General features: G+C 55.1%; 1 protein-coding gene across 1 annotated transcript; it reads left to right on the top strand.

Annotated features, from left to right (window-relative positions):
* The first annotated feature begins 302 nt into the window (after window positions 1-302).
* ADAMTS8 (ADAM metallopeptidase with thrombospondin type 1 motif 8) lies at window positions 303-26,634 on the top strand. The gene is made up of 9 exons (XM_080366980.1): window positions 303-10,240; window positions 18,072-18,311; window positions 18,539-18,671; window positions 19,181-19,348; window positions 19,550-19,848; window positions 20,401-20,584; window positions 20,894-21,066; window positions 21,157-21,332; window positions 23,087-26,634. The coding sequence occupies exons 1-9, from the start codon at window positions 9,632-9,634 to the stop codon at window positions 23,817-23,819; spliced, it is 2,715 nt and encodes a 904-aa protein (XP_080223106.1). The 5' UTR covers window positions 303-9,631; the 3' UTR covers window positions 23,820-26,634.

Raw genomic sequence — 26,634 nt, 5'->3', positions numbered from 1 at the left:
GAGATGCGGTGGGATGGGGATGCGGTGGGATGGGGATGCGGGGGGATGCGGTGGGATGGGGATGCGGGGGGGATACGGTGAGATGCGGTGGGATGGGCATGCGGGGGGGATACAGTAAGATGCGGTGGGATGGGGATGCGGGGGGGTGCGGTGAGGTGGGATGCGGTGGGATGGGGATGCGGATGGGGATAGGGTGAGGTGCGGTGGGATGGGGATGCGGTGGGATGGGGATGTGAATGGGGATAGGGTGAGATGCGGTGGGATGGGATGCAGGGGGTGCAGTGGGATGCAGGTGGGGATGGGGATGGGGTGGAGGTGCAGTGGGATGCAGTTGGATGCAGATGGGGTTGGGGTGGGTGTGGTGGGATGCCGTGGGATGGGATGCAGTGGGATCTAGATAGGGATGGGGTCAGGGTGGGATGGGGTGGGATGCGGTGGAATGGGATGCAGTGGGATGGGGATGGAGAACAGGGATGGAGGTGTGTTGGAATTGGATGTAGTGGGATGGGGGTAGGATGGGGATGGGATGAGGTGAGATAGGATGTGGTGGAATGGGGATGGGGATAGAATGGGGGTAGGAATCAAATGGGGTGGGGACAGAGTGGGATGGGGTGGGGTGGGATGAGAGGGAATGGGGTGGGTTAGAACGGGGTTGGACTCTCTTCACTTGTATTCTTGCAGTGGGGAGAGGGACCCTGCAGACCCCCAGGGATGCTCCCTCCTGCCACTTCCTGGTCATGCTGGGTCCTGCCTGAAGCAAAGGGGCAGGATGAAGCTCTGTGGCCCCCAGGGTCGGGGTCTGGTTGGGTAGGGGTGTGCGATGAAGCTGAAAGACCCTCTGCTCCACACTGGTATTGGCAGCTGAGGTTTCAGCTCTCAGACTTCTTCAGGAAGATATTAATATGTTTTTCACAACCTGGGTGAGTCTAGCGCCGAGATCTGGGCTCCTTCAGACCCGCCACCCCAGCAAAATGCCACCCCAGCAGCCCCACATTCTGGGCCTCCAAACCAGGGGTATCCAGTGCTCTCGTCCCTAGGGGAATGGCCTGCGCTGCATCCCTCCCTCCGCTCCCCCAGCCCCACTCAGTGACTCCAACCGAGGGGTAAAGGAGCCATTTCCCCTTCTGAGAAAATGCTCAGCCTCCCTGCGTGCCCAGGGCCACCAAAGGGAGCACTCGCCAAGCGTTAATACCCATAATGTCCTCTCCTTTGCGGCCCCAGGACACACCACATGGAGTATATGGGAATTTCCCCATGCCCGCCAAACCCAGTGATCATCAGGATGGTGTTTGGGATCAGGGAGGATGCTGGGGCAGCTGATGCTATTGGGAGGTAAGAAGATCATCACGGCTGGGAATTTTTTGGAGCAGGACAGCAAAAAGGAGGGCAGCAAAGAGTTCTCGGTGACCACCTGTGGCTGAGGAACAGATTTATTGATGGCAATAAGCACCCCGACATCGGGACAGGCTGCACAGGGAGGTGCCCAATGGGTCTTTCCCCCCTGCAGCAGCTGTTTCCACGCAAGCTGGTTTTGTGCCCAGAGGGAAGGATGGACATTTCTGTAATACTCCCAAGCTACAAGCAGACATCCAAGTCATGCACGCCCTCATAGCCCACGCTCCTTTCCAGCACTCCGGGTTGATTTAAGGATAAAATTAAGGCCTTCTCATCGTCAGGCTGGTTTTGATGTGATTTCAAGCTTCAAGAAAGGCTGCAAGCACAGCTGAAGAATTTGTGCATACGTGAAATATAAGCCAAGGCTGTTGCTTAAGACGCAGAGCCCACAGCCTGCAGCCTGGCTCGTTTCGATGCCAGCGCTTCCCCATGCTGTGGTTTGCTCAGTCGTGTGCCTTGCAGCTGAACTTGTGACCCAAAATCATCAGCTGACTGCACTGGGCTCCATGAATCAGGGATTTTGTTCGCTGGCCAAAGTGCAATGTGTGCACGGATGTCGGTAGGACCACAAAAAGAAAAACGGGCAGCGCAGGGAGTGGAGGTGCAAGAGGGAGAGGACACAACCTTGAGCATCTCCAGGTGCCAGGAGGGGATGTCTCCTTCCCACGGCACTGCCCTGTTCAACAGGACAAGTTTATTCTGGAGACCACAGCAGCATCCAGGGTGGCACATGGTCCCAGAGGTGCCACCTTACAGTGGCAGCACCCAGCTCTGGGCTGAGCACATGGCTCCTGGGGACATTTTGGGAATGAAGCTTATTTGTGAAGCCGTGTCAGAGTCAGTTCCTGAGCGGGACATTGTGCTTCCTCCTGCCCCCACCTCCACTGTTTGCTCTTTGTGGCTTTGTGTTTAAAGACAGTAAAATCTCATTCCCTTCACGTGCAATGGGTGGACAGCAGCACTTGCATCATCTCTGACGGTGTTTGGTGGGGAAAGGCACAGCAGAAAACCCCACAGGCTGGGACATACACTGCAAGGAGCTCAGGGGTCTGTGCCCTACAGAGATATGGGTGAAGAGCAGCTGGGAAAGGGAGCAGAAAGGTCCCTACGTGCACTGTGAGAGCACCTTGGCTCCAGGTACCCCAGCCTAGAGATCGTCATGCCAGGGCTGGTCATTGCTGTCCCAGGAGCTCCAGCCCCTCCATCTGGTAGATCTTCTCCAGCAGCGGAGGATGAGTCAAACAGAAGTGTCCGGACTTTACCTCCAGCCTGGAGAACATCTGATTGCCTCCTGATGGGGAAAGGCAGGCAGAAAATGCGAGTGTTTTGGCTCTGTCTGAGCTGCGAGCCGCTCCGTCCCGTCAGACACCGGGTTTTAGCTGGACTCGCTCTGTCCCGTGATGTTAACGGCGTGCCAGCATCCTTGGGGGTGACGTGAAGGGATGGATCAGCTGGCTGCTCTCCCACAGCCTCCCTTATCCTCTCTCTCTCTCTGGACAGGTGGGAATCACCTACCCAAAGACAGAGCTCTGTTTCCAAGCTGGATTGTCTGCTGCCTGCGGTGAGTAGAAAAGCTGCTGAGAAGATGGAGCAGATATTGCCCTTAGGCCTCACCCTTTACAAGCAGCTCCGAGGGCTGCTGGCATGTCTCAGAGCACTCCAGAGAAGAAGTATTTTTATTTTATTTATTTGTTTTTCCCTCTAGCTCAATGTGATTTTCCCAGTCCCTGTCACTAGAGAGGACCCAGACAGAGCCCTTGAGCAGTCCCAGGGTTGCAGTGTCTGCTCGGGGCGCTTCTATCTCCACAACACATCTGGCTGGAAGCGGGGTGGGCGAAGGGGAATATCTCTGTTATGTCTCCTGCCAAGGCGAGGGGGCAGATTACAGCGATCAGCCACAACGGGAGGGTGAGGGCAAGCTCCCTGCTTTGGGGGACCTCCCAGCAGCTGCCTGCACCCCACAGCCCCTTACATCTGAACGAAGGAGCCAGCCCAAGACAACCCCTTGGTCTCACTCTCTGTGTCTTTCCAGGTGCTTGGGGCTGACCCTGGCTGCTCTTCAACCCCTGGAGTTTGCCTGGGTTTAATGGTAATGGGCCGGATATATGTGGCCTAAGGAATGCACATGATAAGTAGGGAACAGGGATGGAAAATGCCTTTGGACCTCACCGAACAGCTACAGATAATGAGGTGCATTAAGGTATACAAGGTAAATCAAATTTTTGCCTAGAAACCACTGTAAGGTAGAAAACTAACTCACCCTGGCCTAATCCATAACTCGTCCTGATCCTGAAATATCAGTGAGCTTCGAATATATGAGCAGGTCCGCAGTGTAGACCCTCCTTCTCCCCACTTTCCTCCTGTTTCATCCGAAGCGCCTCCGGGAAGTGACGACAAGTTATTTTCTTTCCTTTTTCCATCACTGTTGTGATGCCAAGGGCGTGAAATTAGGAATAAAGAAAAAGTGGTGGTGTGGGGGGGAAATCCCCCAAACCTTGCGTATCTGCTGGCTGTTCCATTTCAAGAAAGAAATAGTTTGAAATAGCCCATCTGAGAACTCTAGGCAGAAGGTAGAGTGGAAAGGTTGTAGGCAGGGAAAACCTGGAATTGTGAGCCGGTCGCTTGTCCTGGGCTGGAAGGCTGGCAGGTCGAGGGGCTGGGCTCTCACCCAAACGCTCTCCCACATGGGTAGGAAGGAGGATCCTCTCCAGGGGCTGAAGATGAGTCAAAGTGAGCTGTTAGGCGGCTTTCCAGGAAAGAAAGACTTGGAGAAGAAAATCTGGCTGGATCTAGAAAGGGTCATGGAAGGAGAGATGTGCAACCTGAGCACGTGGAGGTCTTAGTCACCTAAAACCTGCCCCATCCTTGGTCCAGGAAGACGCTGAGTTTAATCAGATTTATTCTGGCTGGGATGATAGCAACTGGAGATGGGCAGCCATGGGTTCCCCATGCACCCTGTGCAGTTCTACGCAACAGGGATGGCAGCAGCACTGTACCCACCCCGTGAGAGAAGAGGATCTGGGCTTTAAACATCTTCAAGCACACACCTGCAACAGCAACCTACTCACAACACAACCAAAATCAAATCGGCCCTCTCCCCCCATGCACAGGTGGGGGATCTCTGTGCCTTGGCTCACTGCTCCTGCAGCAGGAGCATCTCTGCTGCCTTCTCGCGTGGTCCCGTCACATCACATCTGGCAGAGCTTCGACATGGGACAGAAAAAAATCATAAAGCTCAGTTTTGCCAGATTTCCAGCCAGTATTGCAGGTCCTGGGGTGGCTGATAGTTCATATACCCAGAAAGCATCCGAAATTCCCCTCTCTCTTCACCCCCCTTGGTATTTAAGGCTGTTGCCTGTTTAACGGAAGATAGAGGTTTTTCCAAGGTCTTTTAAACCAGTGAGTGGAAATTTAGAGGAGCTAGATGTGGTCCCACACAGCCCAAAAAATGGTATCACACGTTTCTTATCACTCATACACACACCTCCAGTCCGAAGATTTACGGCCCAGGGCTACACAGCTCTGTGTTGCACCCGCCTGCCTGAGGCAGGGTCCATCCTTGATTAATTAGCTGTATGCGATGTTCATGTGAGAAATACATAAACCAAAGATGCAGAAAGACCCAAGCTTGCAGAAGGGTGAAGCTGCGGATCTGGGTAAGCCTGAAAGGTTCTCAATATTATGTACATCTGGAATAAACCTGGGGTGCTGGAGATCTACAAGCCAGCTGCCAAGGATGCTCATCACTCAGGGAAACCATTATGGAGTTCATTCATTTTCCTCAGCCCATAAACTATGCGAGTGTGGGATAGGGAGGAGGGGGAGATTCAGATGTGGGATTGGGGTGGGGTTTTTTTCTTTTTTCTTTTCTAGAGAATAGTATTTTTCACTATTGCATTTCATCATGGCATAACTTGCCATATTTATTTAGCACTCTGTGGGCTGGTTCATAGGAAAAGCAGCCCTGGGGCAGGCTTGGAGGTCTCTGTCAGATCTGGAGGTTTTTAACCCCAGGTCGGATGCAGCTTTGCAAGGGGTTTGGGGAAGGACCGAGCAATCCTTGGTGGCTCTTCTCACTGATGGGCTGGTCTCCGGGCACCTCGCAAGCCTCGAAAGCCAGCCAGGAAGCGGAGAAGCAGCTCCCCAGGGAGTGCAGAGCCTGGGAGGAGGCTGCAGTGCTGGAAAGAGGATTTAGCCCTTGATTTTGGAAAGCCATAATAAACCTGCTTCCCTTATAGCCGCTTTGAGTGGCAAACCCACCCTGAGGCGAGGTTGCCCTCTGGTGACACTTGCTCTGTACATCAAGGTATGCCACGGAATGGAAGGCAACGGTTTGCATTACGAGTCAAAGCATGATTAAAAATGGAGAATAAATCCGGGGGTGCCTTAAGATGGTTTAGAAATCAGAGGCAGAATCCTTGCAAATCAAATCAAATAATCAAATGAAATCAAATCCTTCGCTCTCGCAGTACCCAGCTGATGATGCCTCTAGGGCGCCAAGAGCTTTCAAGGCGCCTTCATCAGCTGATAAACTGAGGCCCAGCCTGGCTGTCCCTGCCCTTCCCTAAATCCTAAAAATCTGATTTCCCCAGGTCTAAGGGGCTCAGTAGGAGTTAGGGTTTCCCCAGCATCCCTCTGACAGCTGCTGAGCCTCACGCGCTGTCGGTGCACCGGCTGCTGCACCGGTGGGGGGGTGTGTGCCAAACACTGCGCTAAGGGGGAGGCAGAGCCGGATCGTTACGGGGTGCTGAGGGGTTCCAGGTACCAAATGTTAACTAAGCACCACTTGTAAGGCGGGGGGTCCCTCTCGTGGCTATGCTTGCTCAGAGGGGGTTCGGCGCGGTGCTTCCAGGTTTATGCCACATTGTGATGCTTAATTCGCTTGCTGGTTCCCCCACGCTCCAAACCAAGCCCAGACCCCCCCCTCCTCATGCAAACCCAGGGCAAAAACCATCTCCCTGAATCTCACCTGCCAACCTTTGCAGCTAAGGGAGTTTCACTGAAGGTCATTTGACAGGACATGAGGCCAGGGCCCTGATTTAAAGCCCAGCTGCTTTTCAGGGAGGGATTTCTTTTCGCCAGCTTACTTTAAAAGGAAAACTAATGGGATTGCTCCTTTTGCCGTCAAGTGGGTTTTGCACTGCAAAATTTTGCTGCTGCAGGACCTGCTCATGGCAGCAAACTCACTGGGATGGACTGAGGGTTTCCCACCACGCAGCATAAGGCGGCACTGACATCTAGTGGCAATATTTTTTGAGTTTATAGCTGCTTTCTTGCTCAAATTATTCTCCCATATGTTTTCCCTGGCCTGAGGGCAAAGCAAACAGGGGAACACCTAAAACACCAGCCCAGCACTGCAAATTTGGATGCGATCCCACTTGCAGAGCAAGGAGGGCACAGCAAAGCATCCCAGAGAGCCCTGAAACAGGGCAATCTCGCCGCTGCAGAGCGGGAACAGCAAATGCAACGCAGGTCTCACCCTGGCAGTCAAAACCCCTCTGGGAGCTGGGTGCCAGGCAGCAGGAGCACAGGGCTTGGTCCTCTGGGAAGGATGCAGGAGGGAGCTGCCGGCTGCCTGGCTTTGCAGAGCTGGGGAGATGCAGAGGAGAGCAGGGCTGATGTTTGCAGGCTGTGTGATCAAAAGGGTCTTTAAATCACAGTGACTAGGGAGTTAATGGCTTTCACATGCTCAGCAGCCCCATAGAAAGGGGAGCCGCAACCCCCAGGGACAGGCAAGGTTTGGTGGCAGCGTGTCCTGCAAGGGGTTAAGACACAGGAACCCCGAAAAACCTTGGGGTGCCTCAACCTCTGCTGGCAGGAGATGCGGAGGGGCAGCCAGGTGAGGTTCTGCTGTCTCCCAGTGTGCCTTTGAGCTAGTTTGTAACGAGCCCAGGGAGGCTACAAGAAATTCCAGCTACTGTTTGCTGAGCGAGCCGCTAATGAAAACCAGCGGTGCCTTCCAGCTAAGATGCAAGCATGTCCTCTGAGATCAAAGATGCAGCTCTGAGAGCGGAAAGCCAGGAATAAATTGCATCCTGTCGGACAGACGTGCCCACTGTCGCCCACAGCCTTACCTGTCCTCATTCAGACCAGGGCCACCACGTCCCTTTGCCCACCCTCAAGGCGAAGCCCAGCAAGATGCACGCCTGTGCAGGCACCTTCACTGGGCTTTGGGCTTGGAGGAGGCACTTTTGGCTTCTGGTCCTGCCCCTGGGCTTTTCTTCTGATTTTAAAAACCAAACTGTGTTTTCTCCTCAGCCCAGCAAAGCCCACCCTGGCCACTACTGAGAAGCCACTCCAGCTGCAGGCTGAGCTCCCTGCCAGGAGAGGAGGGGGCTGCAGGCTCAGGCTGCCCCAGGAGAGCAGCCGAGGCACTGGGTGTCGAGGCAGCACGTAAGATACGCAGCCCTGGCAGGATGTCTCAGACCAAACTACACCGTGCCTGGCATTGCTGCTTTTTTAATTATTTATTTATTTGTTAAATTATTATTTCCTCCACTCCTACGGTGGCAAAACCCACACTTTAAAAAGAAGTAATCAGAGCCTTGGCCCCAGGGCAGCACTGCTATTTAGAGCCAGGGCTCTGTGTTTACTATATAGGTAGGGATGTGGCTTTTAAGTGGAGATAATAATAGAGGGGCAGATGTAAATACATCCTCCGGTAAAGGGAGAGCAGCCTTTAACCCTGCACCCCATTGCTCAGCTGTGGCCTGACTCTGGTTTCCCAGGAATCCTGAGTTGCCAAATGCAATTCTTTACCCTTTTGGATCTTTTTAAGATTAGGTTAAGGGAAAAAAGAAAAAAAAAAAAAAAAACAAAAAAACCACGCAACAGCCCACAGTGTAGAGGAGCTGGTCCTTGGGCTTGGCAAGGTTAAAGGAGCACGAGCCCAGCCCTGAGCATGTCCACTCCCTGTGAAAGGTTGAGGAAATCAGGATACGGAGCAGGATAGGACCCACCAGCCCCAGGCTGCGGCAAAGACATCCCAGGGTACCGCAGTGCCGCACAAAGGGTGCTGCCGAGGCCAGGAATCTCATGAACTCATGGGGAAGGAGGGCTTAAGAGGAAAGAAGGAGTAATAGATAAGGAGCGCTTTCCCTTTCTCCATTACAGCTGGTTGTTCCCTGGTGCTGAGCGGGTTCCCAGCCAGGGACAGCGTGTTTCTGCCCATCTCCTGATGATTGCCACCGCTGAGCACGTGGCAGTAGTTACCTGGGTTTACAGCCAGAGACTTTGATACTCCTGCAAGGCAATGTGGCTGGGAAGGAAAACTCGGTCTGAAAGAGGGAAATGTGCGTTTTAAATGAAGCTGCACAATATATCCATTTCCCACCCACCCCACCTCCAAAAAAAACCCAAAAAAACCACAAACAAACAAATAAAATAAAATAAAATAAAATAAAATAAAATAAAATAAAATAAAAGGGACAGGAGGAGCTGGCTGCATCGTTTTATTCTCGTAGGTATTTTCCAGAAGATTGATTTAGCCCGTTGCTGGAGGAAACCCCACGTGGACCCGGCTGTTGGTTCAGGGCATGGAAACCTCCTTGTCCGTGTCACAGGGGCCCGAACCCTCCGTCCTTGGCTGGGGGAAGGACGTGGGAACCCGGGCGAACCCTGCCGAGGCACCTCCTGCCTCCAGGCTGGAGGGAGATGCTGGCACAGGACCCGGGGGGGGGTTGGGGGGGGGGGGGGATGTTGGGTACAACGGGAGAGGAACTAGCCCGCTGGGGCAAAGCCTCCTACGGTGTCCAGGTGTGGGAAAGGCAGCCGGGTGCCAGCCCCCAGCCCCTGGGGCAAGGCCACCTCCCCCAGCCCCTGCACTGCAGGATCGGGCCCGGCGGGCAGGGGCTGGGCTGAAGGGGTTAATGCTGGAAGAGTAACAGGCTGGAGTTGACACTGGGAGGCAGGCGGGGCTCCCGGCGCCTGATTGGCCTCAAATCGCATCCAAAAGTGGGTTGGTTTTTTTTTTTATTTTTTTTTTTTATAATTTTTTTCTCTCTCTCTGCTGCTGCTTCTTCTTTTTTTTTTTTTTTTTTTTTTTTCTCTTTCGGTTCTCCTCCTCCCCCAGGCTCTGGCTGGCAGGGGAGGGGAGTGGGGAACTGCGAGAGATCAAAAATAAACCTCTTATGTCAAAGCCGGGGGGAGAAAGTATAAATACCGCGGGCGCGGCGGCCGGCGCGGAGGCTGCGGGGGAGCCGGCGGAGCGCGGCGGGGCGGCGGGGCCGGGCCGGGGATGGGGCCGGGGATGGGGATGGGGCGGCGGGCGCTGCTGGGGGGCCGCGCCCCGCTCCACCTGCTGCTGCTGTGCCACGCGTGGGCGCTGCCGCCCCCCCCGCGGGAGGCGCAGCCGCTGCTGCCCGCCCGCCTGCCCGCACCGCCGGGGCAGCTGGCCCTGCGCCTGGCCGCCTTCGGCCGCGCCGTCGTCCTCCGCCTGCGCCCCGACGCCGCTTTCCTGGCCCCCCGCCTCCGCCTGCAGCGCCTGGGGGGCCGCCGGCCGCCGGGACGGGCGCCGCCGCGCCGGGGGTGCTTCTACGCGGGGGGCGTCGAGGGGAGCCCCGAGGCGCCCGCCGTGCTCAGCCGCTGCGGCGGGGGGGGGCTCCGCGCCGCCTTCCTCCTCGACGGGGCGGCCTACGAGCTGCAGCCGCTCGGGCATCCCGCGCCCGGGCCGCCCTGGCGCCGCCTGCACCGGCTGCAGCGCCGCGCCGCCCCGCCGGGCCCCCCCGCCGCGCCCGGGCCGCCGCCGCCCCGCCGCGCCCGCCGCTTCGTCTCGCAGGCGCGGTACGTGGAGACGCTGCTGGTGGCCGACGCCTCCATGGTGCGCTTCTACGGGGAGGACGTGGAGGTAAGGGCTGCCCCGCCGTCCTGCCGTCCCCCTGTTCCCATTGCCCTTCCATCCCGTCATCCCGCCACTCCTCCGTCCTGTTGTCCCTCTGTCCCCTTCATCCTTCTGCCCCCTCCGTCCCCTTCCTTCATTCCTCCATCCCCATTGCCCCTCTGTCCCCTTCATCCCCTTCATCCTGCCACCCTTCTGTCCCCATCACCCCTCCATTCCTCTGTGCCCTCCATCCCCATGTTCCTCTTGTCCCTCCATCCCCTTCATCCCTCTGTCCCCTTTATCCCCTCCATTCCTCTTTCCTCAAGCTCTTCCATCCCCTCCATCCCTCTGTCCCCACTGCCTCTCCATCCCCTCCATCCCTCTGTCCCCACTGCCTCTCCATCCCCTTCATCCCTCTGTCCCCACTGCCTCTCCATCCCCTTCATCCCTCTGTCCCCACTGCCTCTCCATCCCCTTCATCCCTCTGTCCCCACTGCCTCTCCATCCCCTTCATCCCTCGCTCTCCTCTGGCCCTGCTGCCCTTCCATCCCTTCATCCTGCCACCCCTCCGTCCCCGTTGTCCCTTCATCCCCTCCTGCTGCCTCTCAGCCCCTCCATCCCCCACTGCTCCCCCAGCCTCTGCTGTGCACCCAGACCCGCAGGCACAAGCAGCCCCGGGGTGCCAGGGACCACCTTGGGTGAGCGAGTAGAGAGCTGGGGACAGGGGGGGGGACCTTGGGTCTGTCCCCACCTTCCCCGGCTGCGGAGGGGCTGTCAGTCCCCGGGGCAAAGGCTGCAGGGCTGATCTGTCTGTGTTTGGGGACACTTTGCCAGACTCAGCATCCATCCCAGGGAGCCGGGGTCTGCACAGGCTGGACACTGCCATGCCCCGTCACTCTGGTGTCCCCAAAGATGAGGGACAGAGGGGGTTAATGCCTTTCTTGCTGCAAGGGAATAGCCTGCTGCAAAGCGATGGGCTTAACTCCCGGATAGGAGCTCGGGCCAGATAGTAAATAAACCAGGGGCTGAGTAATGTGCAGTCCTGCTCCTGAGCCACCTGTTAGCAGCCCAGCAGATGGACCGACAAGCCTTTCCCCAGCCACCACCACCACAAACGCTCCCCCTCCTTAAACACACTCCAGCTGCAGAGACCCTGCCCATGGCCAGCCTTGGTGGAGACCCTGGGAGCAGAGATCTTGGCCTCTCGAGCCCACACATCCATCTCCAGAGCTGTTGACCAGCGGCTTTCATCAGCATCACGTTATTTTTCACGCCTCTTGCAAAGCCAGTGCCCCCCCCGCCCATGGTCCCTGCAGTGATGGGTTGTTTGGGTGCTTGGGTCCAAATCCAGGTCTGAAACGCGCTCGGGTCCTTGCAGGGGATAACTCTGCGCCGAAGCTGCTTGGCTTCAGCCATGGGTGGTTTGGGTCCAGGGCTGGAGCTCCGTGGGGAGCAGCCGGGCAGCTGAAACCAGGGGCTGCGCTTTGGCTGCCTGGCTTTGCCATTTCTGCCAGCTTTATCCTTCCCCTGGGGGCTTCATCCAGCTTCTCCACCCTTAATAAAGCAGTGGTTTAATTCCAGCCCTGCTCAGGCGGGGCTGGACCTTGAGAAATGCTAAACCTTGGAGCTCCAGCTGATTTCAGCTGCTCAGCATCCCTCAGGTTTTGCCCCTTGCTTGGTTTTGCTTGCGTGCCACTATGCTGGGTTGGCAGGAACAGGTAGCAGAGAGTCAGGGTTGACGGATGCTGCGCTGGGAGACAACACCCCCGAGCAAACAGCAGTCAAGCACAGAGTTTGCAACGGAGTAACCCAAATTCTTAAGCAACAGGCATATAAATGGGGGTGAAAATCACTCTCCCTGTAGTGTGAACCTGGTCTCTGATTCCCCAAAAGGACAGGGGGAAAAAAAATAGTGTGGTGCATCTTCTGCCACCAGCTGGGCACCCGATGGTTTTAAAGCAACACCCGAGGATCTGCCTCCTGCTACAAGTAAGGTGCTATGTTTGAGGGGGGAGTCACGGTAATGCCCAGCTCATTTTGGAGGAACAGAGCAAGAGTGTAAAGTGATTTGGAGAAAATCAACCAGCTCTCATGTAGTAGTATAAAAAAAAAGCCACCTGCTGTGTTTCTGTGTCTTTTGTTCTCAGCAACAAAAATGCAGGGAGAAGCATGGTTGCTGCTAACTCAGGAGACCAAACAGCCATCTCACTTCTCCCTAAATACCTACATTTTGTGGGCCAAAAAAAAAAAAAAAAAAAAGTGATGGCTTGCTGGTGCTGGTGAGATCTTGGCTGATTAGGAGATGCGCAGGGAGCAGAAGGGTTGAGTCAGAAGAAACTATATTTATATAGTGACTTTTCTTCCCGTAACCACACTTTAATTACCAATTTTTATTAAAGGTCACAAGTATTGTGTGTATTCCTGGTTATTTTCTTGCATAAGCTGTAACAGCTTCAGTAGAAGATAGTCGCCATAAGATGCATTCAAGCGTTGCAAGTTAGAATCAATGCCCTGCTGTTGTTAGGAAAATACTATTAATGATTTATTTCTAATCAATCCAAGCCTTATAGCTCAGACGTTAACCTAATTTAGGTAACAAATGTTTAATTCTACTTCTATCAACACTTAGGTAAACTAGGAGGAAATGATGAAGTAAGAGCAGAGCCAGAGTTGAAATCTGGGGGTTTAATCGCTCTTCTGGCTTGATGGTTGCAGGAGATGGGGTGTCGGGGGGGGGGGGGGGGGGGCATTAGCAGCAGGACAGTGCTGAGCAGTAACACCTGTGAGCAGCTGGCAGGTTGAGGAGGGCTTGGCAGGATGTGACCTGCAGGAATTAGGAAGAGCCCCCTTATATAAGGGGTGGGTGCAAGGCCCTCAGCTGGTTATACAAGTCATCCTTTGTGTTTTTCCTGCAGAGGAGCCAGAATGTTTGAAGAAAAAGGACCATGAGCATCACTAACAGCATTGAGTGGGGGGTTGGGGATGGGAAACTGAGGCAGGAGATGGTGCAGGGGGTAATCCCTGTGGTGTGCAGGGAAAAGGGCATCTGGGCTGAGCACCTGCAGCACAGGCTGCACTTGCAGGGATGCTCAGCAGGGCTCGGGTGATGTTTGCCGAGACACCTAAAGCAACAGGCGGTTACAAAAACCGGCCGCGGCATCCCCAGCCAGTTGGCAGCCAAATCGGATTCCTGTGGTGGGATTTCTCCAGTCTCTTGGGTGCAGACAAGACGCATTTCCAAGCTTTCCTCTGCAAACACGATGGCTACGATCCCCTTTCTTTCCCCCTTGCTCTCACAAGTCAGGATTCTGCTATCCCAGATTCCAGGAGTTGGTAGTGACTGAGGACCCCGGGCAAAATCGGATTGGTTTGATTAAGCTGGGATTCCTCGCCTGACTTCTGTGGTTTTTTTTCCAGGCAGATCAATGAGGTTTTTGGAGTGTTGTTGCAATGCCTTCCTTCTAAGACCAGGTGGGTGCTGGAGTGCGTGGCATGGAGCACTGCTGGGGTTCTGCTGCCGGCTCTCCTGCACCCAGGCTGTCTGTCAAAGTGACCTTGGAGGTAAAACCCAAGCCACCCCAGAGCCTCAGGTTCCCCCCCCCCCCGCCCCCCCCCCCCCGTGTCCGGCTCCTAGGCTTGCTTTAGGATATTTTGCAGCTTGAGCGGGTAAATTCACTTAATCCCTTGACAAAAGGAGCCGACCCCTCCTGAGCCGGTCCCAAAGGCAACTGGGGTGGGATTAAAGGGGATCTTTGCAAAGCAAAGGGGGACCTGTGCGGATGCTGCTACCCGCCAGCATTGCCGGTGCTTTTCCTCTGGGATTTGTCCCCCGGGTGTGACCCTGAGCCTGCATCCCCTTCGGTACAAGGGGTCGGAGGACCAGCCAGCCTCCCTAAATGTTCCCCTGGCCGAATGACTCGCTTCCTCGCGTCGCCCCGTAATGTTAAACAGCTGCAGCGTTTCAGCCCTGCCGCTGGCGCGGTGACCGCCGATTATCAAGGGCTTCGGTATGAAAGGCACAGCGTGGAGGGAGCTGGCTCCCACCGGAGCAGCCCAGGAGCGGTTGCAAACTGCAGCTCTTCCCGCCCTGGGATGCTCTGGGGACGGGGTTTTGCTTCGTGTTCATCCCTGCCTGCGAAGAGGTGGTGGCAGTCTTGTGTGTGCCTCGGTTTCCCCTGCCCTGAAAAGGAGTCATTTGGGTCAGCCCCAAAAAATCCAGCAAGTAGGGAAGGAGGAGGGGGGGAAAAATCATGTGGCAAACAGAATAAGGATGGGATGGAGAGCTGGGAAGGCAGAAGGACAGGCAGGCAAGCAGGCTGGCAAGGTGTCCACCTCTCCTCGGGCTTGCCCCCCGTTTCCCTTGGCTGTCACCCACATTTTTGCAAGGAAATTCTTGGCCTGGGCTTCAAACCACAGGAGGGGGCTGGCAGGGTGGCCGCCGGCCACTGCGGGTATCCGAGCCAGGGGGTCAGCACGCAGATGTCGCTTCGGGGGAGAGAGACAGGCTGGGATATGTTTTTACCAGTTGTTTTTTAAAAGCTGGGCAGCCCTCGCATCTGACCCTGTGTTTTCTTCCTTCCGTCTGTCTGCGCTCCAGAAATCTCTGCGTTTCTCTTTTCTCCCCCCGCTCCCCTACAGAAATGCTGGCTTCTAGGGAGAAAGGCAGGGGGGGCGGCGGGGGAACCAACCCAAAGCCAGCAACTCCACGAACAAACAAACCTACAGCCCCAGGTGGGGTTGAGCCATTAATCCCCACAAGCTGGGGAGCATGTCGGAGGGAGGCAAGTGGTGCAGGGGTGTTGTACGGGTGCTGCCTGCCATCCTTCTGCACTGGGTGGGTCCAGCGATATTAGATCAGTATGTGCATACCACAATAATAGTTAGTGTCTGTGTAAGAGCAGTTCCTCCTTGAAAAATAATGATTATTTAAAACAAAACCAAAACAGTTTAGGGATCTCCGCAAGCTTCAGATTCTGAGTGGTTCTCATGAAGGAGAACGTAAGCAGAGACTTTGCAAGAGCCTGTATCAGAAAGCGAAATCCTTCAATATTATGAGGTTAAAAACAACCACTTCTGTTCTCCGTGCTCTGACTTACATTCATTTTTTTCCATTGCTGACCCTCTGCCCATGCTTTTTGCTGCTGCCGGTCTCATGTCAGGTAATGCTGGTGGTACCTGTGCATGCTTGGCTTAGCAGTGGCGATTTTCTATGCAGCCTGCTCTAGGTGAGCTGCTTGAGCAGGGCGGTTGGACTAGATGATCTCCAGAGATCCCTTCCAACCCTGACCACTCCATGATGCTGTGGCAGGAGGGGTGTCGGAGCTGCTGTAATGCAGGTGTGTTGGACAACAGGCATCCTCCCTTGTTTTAGGGGGGAAACAGGTGGAATTTGAGGTCCTTGAGACCAGAGGGAGCCAAAGATTGCAGCCGGGGAGAAAAGAGGTAGGAGGTTTTGGGGGGGCATCACCAGGCAGTAGAAACCCCTGCGCTGCCTCTGCGGCGTGGTGGCTTGGCTGCAATGCTCATACCTGGCCATAAAAGCAGCGCATGGGGTGGAGGAGGGATGCTCCTGCAATCCTCTCGGCTTTGGGCTGCTGTCCTCTCCCCCCACAGCAGGTAAGGGGTTGATTTTCCAGCTGTATTTACTAGCTGGACAGAAATCCTGCCAAGATCTTGAGATGCTGGTTGGAAAAAGCAGGGAAGCACCTTGTGCCCAATGTGCTGCAGTGCCTTGCAAGGAGGCAGAACCAGTCCGTTTGTACCTCTGGGCTGCCCAAAGCTGACCCTGTGGCTGCCCCACACCTGATTCCGATACCCTCGGGGTCAGACCCACATCCTCATCCTCCGTGCTGGGAAGGAAACCCCGGAGAAGGCGGCGTTCCCTCCTGGGCGGCTTGTCAAGCCAGAGCCTGTTTGCAAAGGCACGAGAAGGATGGGACAAGCGGGATTCAACTTGTCCGCAGCCTGTTGTTGGCCAAAAGCACTCAGGCAGCCTCTCCTGAGCCCTGGGGATCCTGTAATTTGCTTTTGGCCCCAGCTCCAAACCTTTGGCCAAGCCAAGGCAGTGCAGGTGGATTGCTGCTCTCCCCAGAGCGGTCAGGGTCCAACTGAAACCCAACCAACTCCTGCACGGTCCAGGGATGGGTATAAATAGACACCAGATGGTGAAACAAGTGAATTTGACCTTTTAATCTGCACTAAATAGTTGTTTGTTCGGTTCGATTTCTGTCTTCGCTTTCCAGACGAAAGCAAGGCGGACGGATGTTTTCCGAGTCCCTCCATTCCTGCTGCTGAAAGAGTTTCTTGGCTGGATGTAACCCTGAGGATGCGAGGGTTGGTGTCCCAGGGGATTTGCCATAGGGATTGAGAGCTCCCAGGTAAAAACTACCGGGATGGAGAGAAACCTCTAATGGGTTAGAAAAGGATGCGGCAGAATTTGCTCCCATGGAAATGAGGGATGATCCCATGATGCACTGCTCCAGCACAGAGCATCCTTGTAGATCTTCGCACACGTAATCTTAGGAAGGGTTTGTGATGGTTGCTTTTAGGAAGGTTCCCAACAGACTTTCCCCATGGGGTAAACAATCCCCCCGGTCCCCTGCAGCAGCTGCTCACGGGGATCTCGCCTGGGTTTCTTGCCTCGGCGGTGACTTCTCCGTGACATTTGTTGCGTGCTTTGGGCTGGGATGTGAGTCATGTCGCGGAGATCTGGCCAGTCTAAATAAACCAGTCTATTCAGTGCTCCCATCATCCTTGCCGGGGCCTGCCCTCAGATAATGAGCCGGGGAGGACTTGGGATACATCTTGCTGAAGCAAAACATCTGTTTATGTGGAGTTGCCAGTGATGGGGTAAAATGGGGCAGAATAATTTAAAATAGCCACAAGTGCCCTGGGCGAGCAGCTGTTGGTGCAGCAAATACGCTGTCGCTATTAGGGGACGGAGGTATCCCCTAAACATCTCCCTCGTTTTCTCAGAAAATGGCCTTTTGTGCATATCACTGTCCTGGCAGCGTCACGATGGGTGAGCGCGCCAAGCCGGCTCCGCTCAGAAAACATGTATTTTGGGTGAAAATCAGGTGTTGGAGAGGGCTTCCACTGAGTCCTTCCAGTTTAATTAGGTAGTGGCACTGGAGTGAGACCACAGGGTGTAATTCATCTGGGGAGGAGAGAGGCCACTTTCTCTTTCCCAATATGATATTGTGTAATAGCTGCATTTTTTTCTCCTGACTCTTGGCTGCGAGCGGGTGCCAAGCAGAGGAGGAATTTCGATGCTCCGATAAGATGTTTACATCAGCTTAAACACCGCTGGCGCGTTTGACATATTAAGTAATCTCTGACCGTCCCAGTTGCCCGAGCTGGGAATGCTGCTGGGCGAAGACTCGGCCGTCCAAGCGGTTTGGCTCCGGTTTGTCGCCAAGGACGTTGGGTTCAAACCCTGCCGACCAGAGCGGGCAGGAGTTTTACGGCGATGCGAGGGTGGTTTTGCACCAGCGAGGGGATGCATGTGGGGCAGTTCCTGTCCTAGGGCAGGGTTAACGCTTTGGGAATAGGCAAGAGCACTCGTGAGGTTTTGCCAAGGGATTTCTGGGTGCCAAGGGTTCATGGCAGGTGAGACGCAGCGTCTGGAGAAGGGGATGCAGGGGTGGGCTTGCTGTGCCCGGTGCTGGGCACAAGGTGTAAAGCATTGCGTACAGAAAAGGCAGCGCTTAGTCTGTCAACCCCAGTGGCTGCCTGAGTCGGTCTGGATGTAGTAGGCTTCATAAATGAGATCCATTTCTCCTTTCCTACCATAAAATAAAAAAAAAAGCCCCATGGCAAAGGCTTTAACCAGGCTCTGCCTGCCTTTCTTTCCCCACAGAACCATGTCCTGACCCTGATGTCCATGGCTGCTCGCATCTACAAGCACCCCAGCCTGAAGAACTCCATCAACCTGGTCGTGGTGAAGGTGCTGGTGGTGGACGAGGCGGCAGCGGGGCCAGAGGTGTCTGACAACGGTGGGCTCACCCTGCGCAACTTCTGCAGCTGGCAGCAAAAGTTCAACCCCACAAGTGACCGGCACCCGGAGCACTACGACACTGCCATCCTGCTGACGAGACAGGTCCGCAGGGTCCCTTGGGGATGCTGGGGGTGGGGGGAGGAACGGGGTCGAGGAGGGATCCCCCCACCATGCACAGAATGGAGCTTGCAGCAATGCAGCTGAGGGGGCGGTTGAATTTGGGGTGCAGAGCACCAGTGGGTCACCCAGCTCCACCTGGAGATGTTGGGGCAGCCGAACTGGGGACCCCTTCACCCTGCCTTACCTGCCCCGGCGCTGCTCGCAACCAGGATTTCTGCGGACACCAAAGCTGCGACACGCTGGGAGTGGCGGATATTGGCACCATGTGTGACCGCAACAAAAGCTGCTCGGTGATCGAGGACGAGGGCCTGCAGGCAGCCTACACCCTGGCTCACGAACTGGGTAAGGCATCCCTTCCCAAAGGGGTTGCTCCTTTTTCAGCCTGGCATTGCCAGCCCAGCTGCTGGGAGGGGATGTAGCACAGCCCAGCACCAGCATCTCCCGGCTGGGTACCACCCACTGAGCCTCGGGCAGCACCGGGGAGCTCCTGGCACTGGCAGAAGCTGGTTTGCACCAGCAAAAGCACTTCAAAGTGCCCGAATTGGTGTAAGTGGGTGTATTTGCCTGGTGGATGAGCTAAGGCAGGGGAGCAAGCAGTTTTCCCCCCCTCAGTTTGCCACTCCTAGAGATGCCCGGACTAATTTGGGCTGCTTCACCCTGTGTACAGCAGGCTGTACCGCTGAGACAGAGCAAGCTCTGTTTTGTTTAGCACTTCTGATTTATCGAAGCAAGTAGCTTTTGCAGCAATGGAACTGCTTGATGACTTAGAGATGCTCCCAACTGCCCACGCACCGCCGGCAGCAGGGGCTGGGCTTGGGGGCTGCGGCTCAGCGATGCTCTCTGCTCCCCAGGCCACGTGCTCAGCATGCCCCATGACGACTCCAAGACCTGCGAGCGGCTCTTCGGGCCCCTCGGCAAGCACCACATGATGGCCCCTCTTTTCATCCACTTGAACAAGACCCAGCCCTGGTCTCCTTGCAGCGCCATGTACCTCACCGAGTTTCTGGATGGAGGGCACGGTAAGGCTCAGTTCAGCCACCTCATTATTCAGGACAACCTTTTCCTTAATTGCTCAGGCTCGTTGCAACGCCTGGAGGGGGGTGTGAGGTGAAGGGGGAGTCGGATCAGAAGGCAGAGAGAGGTTTGGGGTGCCCCGCTTGGTGCAATCTGTGGCATCGAGCCCTGATGTGTCTCCAACCTAATTCTTGTGCCTTGCCCAGGCGACTGCTTGTTGGATGCCCCGGCCAACCCCCTGGCCCTGCCTGTGGAGCTGCCCGGCCGAAAAGCCCTCTACAGCCTGGACCAGCAATGCCAGCAGATCTTCGGCAAGGACTTCCAGCACTGCCCCAACACCACAGAGGAGGACATCTGCGCCCAGCTCTGGTGCAGGACCGGCAGCGGGGAGCCCCTCTGCCACACCAAGAACGGCAGCTTGCCATGGGCCGATGGCACCCCCTGCAAAGGCGATGGGCTATGCTGGGATGGCCGCTGTGTGCCACAAGATGCCCTGAAGCCCCAGGTAATGAGGGGGAAGGGGTTTGGGGACCAGCAGTCTGGGGCTTGACCCTTTGGGATTCCCAAATCTCTGCCCCTGGTCCTGGTGTCTCCTGGTCTAGCTTTGGATTTGCCCGATTTGTTTTCTGGATCTCTCCTTCAACAGCACCTTGCGATAATCTTTATCGCTGGCAAGCCCAGCTTGTAGCTAAATGCTGCCGTATATTTTGCTGAGGCGTGAGCTGGTCTGAACCAGAGAAAGCACCCACAGTTCTGCAATTAAATCATCACTTTTTGCCTGGCTGGGGGAATTATTGAAGATTTCCAAGTCAGTCAGCAAAGTACTTAAACCCAAGCTTAACTTTAAGCACATGAACAGACTGGTGGAAGTCTGTAATAACTTCGTGTGAAGTATGTGCTTAAGTGCTTTGCTGGATCAGGGTCCCAGCTGGTGACACAGGGGGAGGTGCTGGGGGGGATTTAGTGTCGCTCCAGAGCTTTGCTCACCCTGAGAGTGAGCAGCCAGGGATGGACGGGCTCGGAGATGGATGTAGCAGCTTCTCCTGGCCTCTTGCAGCCGGCGGTGGACGGTGGCTGGGGCCCGTGGAGCTCCTGGGGCTCCTGCTCCCGGACCTGCGGCGGTGGCGTGCAGTTCTCCTACCGGCACTGCGACAGCCCCAAGCCCCAGCACGGCGGCCGGTACTGCGAGGGCCAGCGTGCCAAGTACCAGTCCTGTCACACCGACGAGTGCCCGCCGGACGGTAAGGGACGCCGTGCCCCGGTGCACGCTCACCTCCCGCTCCTGTGTCTCTAGAACCTGTCACCAGGGGTTGCTCCGCTCTCCCTTGAGTATTTATATTTTTTGGCTGGGGGGGAAAGAGCCTTCTGCTGGGGGTTGTGATCCCTTCCCGCTGGGTGGAAGGCGTTTGGCATCCCTCCTCTGCTTGCAAGCTTGCTGCGCGCTCTGGCGATGCTCAGCTCGCTCCCACATCTCTGCGACGGCTCTCTGAGAACAGCTGTTCCCACCGGCTTCCCACAGCTCCCAGGTCATGTTTCACCTTTCCTTGCAGGGAAAAGCTTTCGGGAGCAGCAGTGCGAGAAGTACAATAGCTACAACTTTACGGATCTGGAAGGGAATCGCCTGGAGTGGGTTCCCAAGTACGCGGGAGTGTCCCCCCGGGATCGATGCAAGCTCTTTTGCCGAGCCAGAGGGAGGAGCGAATTTAAAGTCTTTGAGGCCAGAGTAAGACACCTGGTGATGATAATCACCCCTCTTTCCCCCCTTGGAGCTCAAATGCCCTAATTTCTCCTCTGCCCCCCCACCTTTCCCTAGGTGATCGACGGGACGCTCTGTGGACCAGAGACCCTCTCCATCTGCGTCCACGGGCAGTGCGTCAAGGCTGGCTGCGACCACATCGTTGGGTCCTCCAAGAAGCTGGACAAGTGCGGGGTGTGCGGCGGCAACGGCTCCACTTGCAGGAAAATCTCCGGCTCACTCAACCGATCCAAGTAAGGCACCGGGGAGAAGGGCTCTGCAGAGATGGGCTGGGGGGAGACCAGCTTACCCCTCTCCACCTCCTTTCTTCTTTGTTTTTTGTTGCAGAAGTGCTAGGTTAGGGATGTTAGGACTCCTTCTAGGTTGCATAAAGCCGGTTTGCTTTCCATACCCGAATCATTGCATCTGTGCATCCGAGCAGCTGGACTAGAGGAGCGCTTGGCTTCCCCTCTCAGCCCTGAAACTGGGTGGCCTTGCAACAGCCTGGTCTCCTCCTCAGACTTTGGGAATTACACTGGGTTTATTTCAGGGCAGCATTATGCAAGCCAAGCAGAGTTTATTTCCTAAAATAATAGCTGGTGCTGACACGGGCAACAGGCTCCGTACGCCACTGCAAATAAATCTGCTGCCCCAAGTTGTTTATAATATGCATCTCACCCCAATGCAGCCGGTTGGGCACATATTCAAGAACTGACGTGGGATATAAATAGTTCAATAATTTTTCCCTGGGCTTGGGGGTGAATTTCAGTCCCGGGACTCGGGCATCAAGGCAGCCGCTTCCCTTGCCCAAGATCCCCGTTGCTTTGCCAAAGAGCTGAATTGAAGGCTTTTGTTGAAAAGATCATAACAAAAGCCCAACGCATCCAATTCCATGCGGCGAGGTGACTCACACAGTCAAATTAGATTTCCTAAATGGTTTCCTTCCAGGGAACCAGCTGAAATGGGGCTTCCACTCTCCTATGAATTGTTTGCGGTTGACTAAAGGGAGATTAGCGTGGCAGCTACAGCCAAGAAGAGATCCCATTAAGATCAGGGTTAGGGAGGCCAGGGTGACTGAGAGCACAGTTTGACCTAAAGGCTTTTTTCCAAAATACTCCAAACCTAATTCCTGACCCCAGCGTCAACGTGGGGATGTGTGGAACACGATCCTGCCGGCCCCACGACGTGACTCATGCCAGGATGGCATTTTATTGTAGTGGCACGTAATTACCGTAGCATGGGGTGCCGAGGGCTTGAATACCAAAGCCTTCCCGGTGCTGTCCCGGGAGCTGTAGTGCTCCGGGGATCTCGTTTGGGAGGGAGATCCTCCCCCAGCATGGCAAGGTGCTCTGCGCCCTCCAACAGAAGCTCTTCTGTGTCATGGGTGGTGGCTGCAAAACTCTTCCAAAGATGAGCCCAGAGCCATTCCAGAGATGCCCACCCATGGATAGGGGATGGTTCTGCTGCAGTAGGACTTGCTGTCTTCTAGGAAAGGCTTTTGAGTGGATATCCAAGTCATCTGCAATATGAGATGCCTGTTGGATTAACTCTTTAACTGCTGATCTGGTTCTAGCAGCAGCATCTGGCCAACGTGTGTATCCTCTGAGCGTACAATGCCAGCAGCGCCCCGACTCACTGCTGTTCTGCTGTTCTGTATCTATCTATAGCTGGCGCTATCAGTCAGCGTCACCTGTGACAGCATCACTGGCAGAGCCAAGCTTTTAGTCCCAAACACCTCACCCATTTCAAACGAAAGGGGAATTTTCCACCAAGGCCGATAACCGTGGGGCTGCTCGTTTGATTGCATCGCTCATTTTTGCGTGTAATTCAGCAAAATCTTCCAGCCAAGCATTCATCTGGCACAACTACAGTATTTCCAGCTCCTAAGTGCTCTGGGCTACAGAGTGATGGCTTCAGAGCCATGATCCCGCTTGCCAAGGGCCATCCTGTGCCTGGGTCTCCTCTTAGGAAGTCCAGGAAAATAACCGTGTCCCTTTGCCCTGTACAGATACGGCTACAACGACATTGTCACCATCCCCGCCGGGGCAACCAACATCGACATCAAACAGCGCAGCCACAGAGGAGTCCGTCACGATGGGAATTACCTGGCCCTGAGGACCCTGGAGGGCAAGTACCTGCTGAACGGAGACTTTGCCATCTCAGCCATGGAGCAGGACATCCTCATTAACGGGACCATCCTGAAATACAGTGGCTCCATGACGACCCTGGAGAGGCTGCAGAGCTTCCGACAGCTCCCGGAGCCCCTGACCGTCCAGCTGCTGACCATCGCTAGTGAGGTCTTCCCACCCAAAGTCAAGTACACCTTCTTCATCCCCAAGGATGTCCCTTTCAGCAAGCAGAAGGGCAAAGAGAAGAAGTCAGCCAATGTCATCCGACCGATGCTGACCTCCCAGTGGGTCCTGGGCGACTGGTCTGAGTGCTCCAAGACATGCGGCTCCGGCTGGCAGAGGCGGACGGTGGATTGCCGAGACGTGGAGGGTCAAACCTCCTCCACCTGTGACAGAGCCCTCAAGCCTGAGGACATCAAGCCCTGTGGAGATGTCCCCTGCCCGCTCTGGCGCCTGGATCCCTGGTCCCCCTGCTCCCAAACTTGCGGTGAGGGCGTGCGGACACGCAACGCCTCTTGCATCGATTACACCGGTAAAATCACCGCCCCGGAGAAATGCAGCTCACCGGGGCCACCGCCGGCCACCGCCACCTGCCTGCTGCGGCAGTGCTGAGCCGTGCTGGGACAGGCTCGGCAGCAATGCGCCAGGGCGGGATGGCGAGGATGCCACGATCTTGCTCACCAGACTAATAACCACTCTCCAGCGGTTCATCCCCACCCCATCGATGTCTACCTCAGAGGGGGGAATACCGGCAGCAAAACGGGGAGGAATCACTTCTTTTCCTTTCTTTCTTCCTTTCTGGCTGGCTGCTCGCAGGCAAGTTGTAATTTAAGGGGAAAAATAACCGTATCTGTAGGGTGTTTCCAAAGAGTTGTTGTTAAATGTGGTTGCGGACTCTGTTTGTAAGGTTCGCTGGGGTTTGTTGCTGGAAAAAAACACGGAGCCTGGCTTTGCCATCGCCCCGTCCCAGCTGTAGGTCGAGGAGGTCCAGGGTGGGCGGCTTAGCTGATAAAATTGGGATCCCTTTGCAAAAGGCTTGGATTGAGTTGCTGTCCCCTCCCTGCAGCAGCGTGGGTGTCCTTCAGCGCGGGGAGTGTTTTATCGGCTGTGGGTTTAGCTTGGGAGGTGACTCGCTGGTTTGGCTGGGAGCGAGCCGAGGGCTGGATCCTGGCAGGCACATGGCAGAAGGACAGGCAGGGTGGTCATGGTGGTTTCTGCTGGATTTATAATCCACGAGGCAACAAACATCTGTCTCCAAACACCCCCAGCATCAGCAGAGAGATTCCTAGAGCTGCAGCCCCATGCCTCGATCTTCCCAGCTGCAAACCCAGGGCTTAATTACACCTGAGCTGGCTTGCAGGTCTGCTGTGAGGATTAATTAATTACTAATTCTGCAGTGCTTTGGCTGTGAAACTCCGACCCCCTCTGGAGTGGACACTTGGGTGTGCCAGCATTTCCCCTCCCACCCTTGGCTTTCAGTCCCCTGCATCTTGCTTTCCCAGCTCTGCTTGGATTTTGGAGATAATTTGCTAACGTGGCTCGTAGCAGGGCTGAGCCCAGGAGCGGCAGGTGCTGAGCCCTCTCCTCAGCCCACCACGGTGATGGGTGCCGCTCTCCACCTCTGCTTTCCCGGGATATGTGAAGATGCTCGGGTCTGGCACCGGGTTTCAGCCTTGCTTGAGCGATTCTCAGTCTATTCGCCAGCAATTCACGCCTGGCAAGGCTGGAGCTCCTTCTTCCCGGTGGGAAGCAGCCAGGCCCCCGCTCCCTGGCCCCGGCACAGATGGCTGCTCGGTCCCTGAACCCCCCAGTTCGCCATCCGTGTGCTGGCAGCAGCTGGTGCCTGGGGAGTGGGGATGGAATTTGGGAAGGCTTTGCCATCCCTGGATGAGCGATTCGGTATTTCCAGGATCCTCTCTCGATGCCCCTCGCTGCTTCCCTGCGGATGCCCATAACCCTGCCTTGGCTCCCCTTTTGGCAGCAAAACGTTGAATTTCCCGTGGGAACAGCCTTTCTCATGCGGAGGGGAGGAGGGCTGGAGTTTGTGATGCCTGAGCTTCCCCATCTGCAGTTGCGGAGCAGATCTTTTTTCCTTGTCCCTTTTGCCTGAGCTAAGCCTGTGTGAGACCCTCGTCTCGCTGGCCGGGCAGGTTTGGGATGGGGCCATGGGTGAGCCACTCTGGAGCTGTGCCGGAATCCCTACCATTTATTTGAAAACCCAAGATACTCAGCTTTTATCTCCTGTAGGTGATTCCTATTGAAACCAAGGGGCTCCAGCCAAGGGCTGAGGGTACCGAGGGCTTGGCTCCTTGCTTTTTTTTTTTTTTTTTTTTTTTTTAGGGAAGAAAAAAAAAAAATAAAGACCAGCTGCAGAGTTTGGATGCAGAGCTGTTTGGGCTGTCGTTCAGACCTACCTTCGGGCAATGTTCTGCGTCTGCTAATTAATCTCCAGGAATTTAACAAATAGCTGGATGCTAAAGTCATGTAGCCTTGCAGGGTTATTTTCTTTTTCCCCTTTGAGTCTGTGAGGGTTTTAACTCAAAGGCCAGCATGTGTTTCCTCTCCAGCGTCGTAAACCATCATTTAGGATGGGTCAGAAATTTTAGCCTGAGATGGTGCCAAGGAAAACGTCCGCATTTATCACACAGGAGTCGTGCATGTCAAGGGTCTCTTCCAGTTTTCTATAGTCACTGCGTGGTTGCTTAGCCGCAGCTTCCTAGATGCAAAAACTCCCTGCCATGGGCAAATCCTGCTGCTTTTCCAGCGAGGAGGAGGATGGGGAGCTGCTGGGAGCAGGGGGACCGCAGGTGGCGATGCTCGGTTGAGGTGTGGGGTTTGGGTGATGGTAAGTGGGATTCCTGCCCTAGCCTTCCCGTAGAAACACGTAGCCTTTATGCTGATTTAAGTCAAAGAGGTTATATATTAGGATATATATATATATGTATATATGTTTCCCTTCAGTGAAGGATTGTAGCAATGTACTGAGCCTCTTGTGTTAGGTATTTATTATAAAATTCTGTTTGGTTTTGTACAGTAGCTGTCTGGAAAAGAGAGGGGAAAAAAAAAAAAGAAAAAAGAAATAAACAGTAATAAAAAAAGACTGTCTTGTTTTAACATGCTGCTCCCACATCCCCACTCCGAAACCCGCAGCGGGGTCGGAGAAGGGATGCCTTTGCTCATCTTTTAACCACTTCAGTATATGACTGGTGTCTCCCTCCTCCCTGCTGCATCCAAATCAGGGTGCAATTGCTGGCCGAGCTGTGTAAGCATAACAAATCCTACCGAAATTAAGCTTTGGACTTTGAAGGGGAGGGAAAAATATCGTTTTCTGGGTTTGAGCCTTTTGTCTGTATTTGTTTTTAACTTTTAGAGCAGTCTGTTTGTGACTCTGCCTTTACCCCTTCAATAAAGGATTTCCTGCCTCTTA

The sequence above is a fragment of the Falco punctatus genome (assembly GCF_963210335.1).
Source record: "Falco punctatus genome assembly, chromosome: 16".
NCBI lineage: Eukaryota > Metazoa > Chordata > Aves > Falconiformes > Falconidae > Falco > Falco punctatus.
This window is presented reverse-complemented; position numbering and strand designations above follow the sequence as displayed.

Coding starts and splice junctions, on each gene's coding strand:
- ADAMTS8 (XM_080366980.1), top strand. CDS start 9,632: ATGGGGCCGGGGATGGGGATGGGGCGGCGGGCGCTGCTGGGGGGCCGC. Junction 19,349..19,549: donor GTTTCTGGATGGAGGGCACG/GTAAGGCTCAGT, acceptor TGCCTTGCCCAG/GCGACTGCTTGTTGGATGCC. Junction 21,067..21,156: donor TTAAAGTCTTTGAGGCCAGA/GTAAGACACCTG, acceptor ACCTTTCCCTAG/GTGATCGACGGGACGCTCTG.